At 38.3% G+C, this 7,916-nt stretch overlaps 1 protein-coding gene across 1 annotated transcript in view; it reads right to left on the reverse strand.

Moving 5' to 3' along the window:
• Positions 1-644: 644 nt before the first annotated feature.
• The window catches only part of LOC130218908 (potassium voltage-gated channel subfamily H member 2-like), a 178,737-nt gene continuing 171,465 nt past the window's right edge, over positions 645-7,916 (reverse strand). The window contains exons 4-6 of the mRNA XM_056451226.1: positions 6,158-6,631; positions 852-1,063; positions 645-746 (exon numbers count right to left, since the gene is read on the reverse strand). Coding sequence (XP_056307201.1) covers positions 645-746; positions 852-1,063; positions 6,158-6,631 — 788 coding nt within the window. The remainder of the gene's footprint in view (positions 747-851; positions 1,064-6,157; positions 6,632-7,916) is intronic.

Below are 7,916 nucleotides of genomic sequence, written 5' to 3' on the forward strand. Positions count from 1 at the left end.
GAGTTGGAGCTAAACTATGTAGGACACCGGCCCTCCAGGACCGAGTTTGCCCACTCCTGCTCTATCAGGTTTGTTTCAATTAGCTTACTTTGCGCTTATTGTACACATTAGTAAATTTACTTTGCGTGATTAAAAGTATTCTTAATTTTTCCCTCTTTTACTTCATTGTAAATAAAGCGAACCCCATTTCACCACATTCGTTGTCTGTGTGGATTTAACGTCTTGGAGGATTTAAAAAGATATTGGATTGTCATAATTATGTTTAGCCCTTTTCATATAAATTATGTAAATATTAACGTTTACATTAATTAAAGTTATCAAATCACTTTCAGAATCCTCAGAAGATATAAACCAATGTTATATATAATTTTATTGATGTTTGGGACTCGTCCAGATTTCATTTTGTTTTCTCCTAATAATTGTTAATCATGAGTGTGATGCTTTTCAGTAAATACTGCTGTCGAAATATTAATCTTTTAGAGTGTATGTTGTCAAAGTCACTTTTCCAAGTCCAAGTTCATCACACACACACACACAAAACACTGTCACATCTCTTTAACTTTCTGCGAGCAAACACTGCTACTTCAAAACCAATAAAACACATCCAGCGAGCTCAACTTCCTCAGGTAAACCTTCAAAACGGCTCATTGCATCAGACCAACATCAGCAGCTTCCTTTAAAAACTGTCCTTGAGCAAAAGCGCCTTTCATCTGGGACGCCACAATCTCATGGTGATGCTTCTCTAGCTATCAGAGACAATAAAAAAGACGCGTCGAAAAGACAAACAGGTCGATCTGTCTTAATCTCACACTCAAAAACACCACTGTGACTGTAAATCCCATTCAACTTACCTGTGTGACCTTCTCCGTGACGTTGTGTGTGCGGTCGATCAGTTTGCAGGGCGCGATGATGTCCATTTCTCCAGCCGGCAGGGCGATGAGAGGGTCCGGTTTAAAGTCCACAAAGTTGAGTGTGATCTGCGGGATCTTGCTGATGGCGCGGTAACGCATCAGATCCGAATCAGAGGTAGAGTTCAGGATGTTGGACTTGTTGTTCATGGCTCCTGCAGACACAAACACATTTCTTTAATGTCTTCTGTTTAATCGCAGATGCTTTTGAAGTTTATCATATCTCTTTTTCTGACCTTTATGAGATATAATGTTACTTAAGAGATAATTATTCCCTGCCACTGACGAGTTATAGGTACAGTGCATCTGTAAAGTATTGATCGCGCTTCACTTTTTCCACATTTCTTTATGTTACAGCCTTATTAAAAAAGGGATTACATTCATTGATTTCCTCAACATTCTACACACAATCCCCCATAATAATGTGAAAAAAAAGTTTTTTAAATTGTTGCAAATTTATTACAGATAAAAAAGCTGAAGAATCACATGTACATCAGTATTCACAGCCTTTGGTGTGAAGCTCTAAATTGAGCTCAGGTAGATTCTGTTTCCACTGATCATTCTTGAGATGTTTCAGCAGCTTCACTGGATTCACCTGTGGTCAATTCAGTTGATTGGACATGATCTGAAAAGGCATACACCTGTCTATATAAGGGCCCAGGGTTGACAGTGCATGTCAAAGCACAAACCAAGCATGAAGACAAAGGAACTGTCTGTAGACCTCAGAGACAAGATTGTCTCGAGGCACAAGGCTGGGGAAGGTTACAGAAACATTTCTGCTGCTCTGAAAGTCCACATGAGCACTGTGGTCTCCCTCATCCGTAAGCGGAAGATGTTTGGAACCACCAGGACTCTTCCTAGAGCTGGCTGGCCATCTAAGCTGAGTGATCGGGGGAGAAGGGCCTTAGTCAGAGAGGTGATCAATTACCCGATGGTCATTCTGTCTGAGCTCCGGTGTTCATCTGTGGAGAGAGGAGAACCTTACAGAAGGACAACCATCTGTGCAGCAATCCATCAGGCCTGTATGGTAGAGTGGCCAGACGGAAGCCACTGCCCATCTGGAATTTGCCAAAAGGCATCTGAAGGACTCTCAGACCCTCAAAAACTAAACTCTCTGGTCTGATGAGACTCAAATTGAACTGTTTGGAGTGAATGCCAGTTTGGAGTTTGGAGAAAACCAGGCAGTGTTCATCACCAGGCTAATACCATCCCTACACTGAAGCATGGTGGTGGCAGCATCATGTTGTGGGGATGTTCTTCAGCAGCAGGAACTGGAAGACTAGTCAGGATAGAGGGAAAGATGAATGCAGCGATGTACAGAGACATCCTGAATGAAGACCTGCTTCAGAGTGCTCTTGACCTCAGACTGGGGTGACGGTTCATCTTCCAGCAGGACAATGACCCAAAGCACACCACCAAAATATCAATGGAGTGGCTTCACAACAACTCGGTGAATGTCCTTGAGTGGCCCAGCCAGACCCCAGACCTAAGTCCTATTGAACATCTCTGGATAGATCTGAAAATGGCTGTACACCATCGCTTCCCATCTAACCTGAGAGCTTGAGAGGTACTGCAAAGAGGAATGCGCAAAAAATCCCAAAGACAGGTGTGCCAAGCTTGTGGCATCATATTCAGGAAGACTTGAGGCTGTAATCGCTGCCAAAGGTGCATCAAAGTATTAAGCAAAGGCTGAGAATACTGATGTACATGTGATTTTACAGCTTTTTCATTTTTAATAAATTTGCAACAATTTCAAACTATTTTTTTCACATTGTCATTATGGGGGATTGTGTGTAGAATGTTGAGGAAATCAATTAATTTAATCCATTATGGAATAAGGCTGTAACATAAAAAAACTGTAGATAAAGTAAAGCACTTTGAATACTTTCCGGATGCACTGAATATTATGGGAAACCCTAGCATTATGAGTTATGTGTTATGAGTTACAGGACCTCAGGAGTGGAATATAAGACAATCTGAGAAAGTGAAAGTCAGATCATATGTAAAAATAACGAGTTATTCAGATTTCCTTTGGGCTATGTAGAGCTATATAGATTTTTTTGTAAATATTGGATCTTTTACTTCACCACCTAAACCCATTGATTGTGGCGTTTCACCAAGATCTATTCTTGGCCCTCTATTATTTTCTCCATATGCTTTCTTTAAGCTCAATACTCGGCAAACATAACATAAACTATCACGGCTATGCCGATGACCTCCAACTATATTTTCCTATCAAACTAGGAAAAGATTTATCATCAGAACACATTTTCTTGTGCCGAACCAACATTAAGACCTGGATGACCAATAACTCCTTGCAACTAAATGAAAATAAACCTGAAGTGCACCTAATAAACCCTTATTAGGTCCTGCTGCTACCAACTATTCAATTAAACTCAGCTAGGATTCCTCAATGACAATCTGCACACCAAGAATCTTGGAGTTATTTGATCCACTTTACTGAAGAGTAGCTTTTTCCAACTTAGTTTGGTGGCAAACGTTAATCCGTTTCTTCTTAAAAAAGATCTAGAAATTGTAACCCATGCTTTAATTTCCTCTCGGTTAGACTGTAACTGTAACTCTTTGTACATTGGTCTACCTCAGTCAACACTCTCTCGGTTATAGTTGGTTCAGAATGCAGCCACCAGATTAATAACAGAAACTTAGAAAAGAGATCATTTCTCCCCTGTCCTTGTCTCATTGCACTGGCTTCCAATAAAACTCAGAGTTGATTTTAAAATCCTTCCTTACACATATTAAGCATTACACAATTCTGCCTCGGTCTATATCTGTGAACCTATACAGCTTGTAGGCCGTCATCCTCCTAGGGTTTGAGTGTCCACGTAATTGGACAGCACATTTAAGCTCTTAAGTGGCTATTTAAAATACTTAGAATGTTTTATATTTTGTTACAGACATACAGTGTCATCCTGCAACTGTTTTGCAGCATATGAACACTATTTTTACTGTCAAAATGGGGAAAATGTTGTTTTTACTCTCTGATCGTCAAAGCAAGTTAAAAAAAATGTCTATGTTAAATATGCATTAAAAAGCATTCAGGAAAAAGTGTTTTATGTAAATTCGGACCCGAGTCCACATTTATGGACATAATTTCTCTCTAAAAGTACATCATATCAAAAGATGATACTTAGATTTAGATTCTAATTAGGTTTCAACAAGCCCAAATAGCAAAGAGAAATAAAAAATGCCTGTAAAAAAACACCTTGGGCCTTAAGAGGTTAAGGTCCCATGATCAGTTTCTTTTGTCTGTTCCTCGGTCTCTCTGCAAATCAAAAGGTGATCGAGTTTTTTGTGTTGTGGGCTCAAGGCTCTGGAACAGACTCCCTCTGAACATCAGCATTTCTCCATCATTGGATGCCTTTAAATCTAACTTAAAGACTTATTTTTTCTCCCTTGCCTTTGAGTGATGCTTGCATGTAATTTCATATCTGTGTTTCGGTTATTACATAAATATATTTTTTCCTTTCCTTATATTTTTAATACAAATATATTTTTGATTTGTTACAATTTTCATTTTATTGTGAAGCACTTTGGATCAACTACGGTTGTGTAAAATTGTGCTCTACAAAATAAAGTTTGCCTTGCCCATGTAGTTTTATGTTTAGTTTTCCCTTAATAATAAAAGAGTGACGTGCTTGCTTTTGTGCGTTTTTCCTTAATAATAAAATCCCTTCATTTCAAATCCGTATGATGTGTTTACTTGTGACATATTTAAACGATCAGAATCAATAAAGTGTGACAAACATGTTTTAGACTGTGTGAAAATGCTTTTTTTAAGTAGTAATAATAAATGATAACAATAATAATGAAGAAGAAAATGAATACTAACAACAGCACATAATAATAACACTAGTATTAATAATAATAATAATAATATGAATAATTTAAAAGTAAAAATATTAATAACTATCATTATTATTATTTTATTATTAATAATGATGATGATGATAATAATAATAATAATTCTAACAACAAAAACTATAAAAATAATAATAATGAGGAAGAAGAAAATGAATATTAATGACAACACTAATAATAATAACACTAGTAAGAATAATAATACGTATAATTTTAATAGTAAAATATTATTAATAACTATTATTATTATTATTATTATTAATGATAATGATAAAATAATAGTAAAAATGATGAAGAAGAAAATTAATACTAAAGACAACACTAATAATAATAACACTAGTAATAATAATAATATAATAATATGCATAATTGTAATAGTAAAAATAATATTACTATAATAATAATAATAATTATTATTATTAATAATAATAATAATGTTATAATAATAAGAATAAGAATAAGAATTAAAAAAATAATAATAACAAAGAAGAAAACTACGTGTAAAAATGTTTTTTTTAAGTAATAAGTTCATAAGTTGTAATAAGCCCAAGTTTAATAAGTACACTTTTGTTAGTGCACATTGTAATTCTTTAGCTGAACAATTAATCTGTGCTAATTAATTCCACTGAAAGAAAAGTTTGTTTTTGTAATCTTCAAAGTCTGAGCATCTGCTTCCATGCTGGTTACCGTTAGTTTTTAATGCTTGAATGATGCGCAAAAAGAAAGCCCCCGCCCCCTATTCAATATTCCATTTCAGCTGAAAGTTCATCAACAAGCTGAAATAAAAGTCTCTTTAGCCGAACAATTCATCTGGTTCAGCTGAGAGTACATCAACAAACTAAATTAAAACTTAATCAACACAGTCTTTAAAGCAGGTGCATGAGCAAACACTGTCCTGGAAGGCCGGCGTCCTGCAGAGTTCAGCTCCAACCCTAATCAAACACATCTGAACATGCTTTGATTAGGGTTGGAGCTGAACTCTGCAGGACACCGGTCCTCCAGGACCTATAGTATATATTATAGTATAAAGTCACGGTCACACTAGAGTTTCAGTATGCGAAATTCTGTTGTACAGCGATGAGAAAAAGGACGGGATTAAACAAGATGATTAGACATTACAAAAGGGAGCGATTGCTCCATATTTTACATTTCTGTACAGAGAGGTCATGCTTTGAGCTTCTATTGGTCTCATGAATCAGTTTCGCAGGTCAGAGCTCACCAAGCTTGAATTCTGCAATGCAGCGACATGCAAAACGCATCGTACAAGCTTGCGTTTCCGCTCTGCCACATATGCATGCTTATGAATGGAAGTCTATGGGGAGAGAAGTGCCGTGTGACCGTTAGGTTATTGGGTGCATGTTGTTTCTCACCCGTGCTGCAGCTGGTGGGTCGGGTGCGGTGTTTCCTCTCCCACTCGGGCCTCATGGCCTCGATATCGTCCACTGAAGACGCGCGGCGCATGCTGTGAAAGCTCTCCCGCGAGCGGCTGTTGGTCAGGCTGCAGTTGGAGACGGAGGCCTCCGGATTGAGGCGCTGTGGGCGTGGGGACGAATGACCCAGAGGCAGCGTGCAGGGGTGCGGAGGGGCTGGTGGAGGGGAGGCGGCGGCGCTGCCCAGCAGGTTGCGCTGGTCTTCGGGCAGCAGTGATGATGGCGGGGCTGCAGTGGCGTGGTGTTCAGGCAGAGACAGAAGTTCACCCAACGCTAGAGACTCGTGGCTCTGTGGACGAGAGCTGCTAGGGAAACTGGCCCCTCGTCCCGCTTCAGGATCCTCCCGCAGAGAAGATTTACTGTTATTTCTGGAGTTCAGAAGCGGGAGGCGTAAGCGGATGCCACGAGCTCGATCTACAACACACACACAGAAAATACACACTTTAAAGTAATAGTCCATTATTAATGTGTTTACTAACATGAATAAACTATTAGTAATAACTTAATGACGATATTTATTCATATTTGTAAACTGGAAGATATTGAAGTTAAATAATGTTAGTTCATGTTAACTCACAGTGCATTAACTATTAACAAGCACAACTTTGGATTATAATAATGCATTAGTTCAAGTTGAACTATGATCAATAAATGCTTTACAAGATTATTCATGTTAATATTAGTAAATATATGAACTAAAGTGGACCATTATTCTAAAGTGTTCCCAAATACTTTTTCTAATGTTTGATATTGTGACTCTGATATGTAAGTGATCTCCCCACTAAGTGAAGTTTAGTTATAAACTAATTTCGAGAGGATCACATGCTTATGATTGCTAGCGGCGGGATCCGAATTACCCAATTCTCAATGCACCAATCAGACGACTCCCAAGCTACTACAAATACCCTGGGTTACGTACCACCGCTATCTTCGTATTGAAGAATCCCCCCATCCACCTCTACTCCTCCTTCTTCCTAGATGTGTGACACGGTGGCCCAGTGCTTAGCACTGTTGCCTCACAGCAAGAATGTCTCTGGTTCTAGGCTTTACCAAACCAGCAGACATTTCAGTGCAGAGTTTGCATTTTCTCCCCGTGCTCACGTGGTCTTCCCCGAGTTCCCCGGTTTCCTCCCACCGTCCAAAAAAACATGCAACATAAGTTAAATGACTAATCCAAACCGGCACTATAGACATGCTCCTAGTAAATGGTTATCTCTCAAGAGCAATCACTAGCTGTTCATTGGTTATTACAGCGGGGGAGTTCTCGAGATCTACCTGAGCTCAAACTCCCCTCTCGCCTTGCAACGGAAGGGAGCCCCGGGCTCGAGGATCTTATGAGCTCAGGGCTCTCTCCCGGGACAGGGAGATTAATTATCATCAGCTAAGTGTGAACTCTTGAAATAACAACAATCTCTGTATCTGTAATATCAATATAACCAATATATGTTGTTGTTTATGTTGAGTTTATGTTAAGTATTGTTGTATATTGTTTTCTCTGATGATCTTCTAATGCTTTTTTCTCTTGTTCTGTTAATGTTTGTGTTTTGTTGTGTGTTGTTTGATGGATGTTATATAATTTGTAGTTTTATTTTGTTATTGCTATGTGATTGCGATACTTTGCGGCACCCTCTTGAAAATCTCGCTATTTTATGAGGTTTATCCTATTAAAACAATTCAACATTAATAGTTTAATAGGAAT

Source organism: Danio aesculapii, chromosome 24 (assembly GCF_903798145.1).
Source record: "Danio aesculapii chromosome 24, fDanAes4.1, whole genome shotgun sequence".
Lineage (NCBI taxonomy): Eukaryota > Metazoa > Chordata > Actinopteri > Cypriniformes > Danionidae > Danio > Danio aesculapii.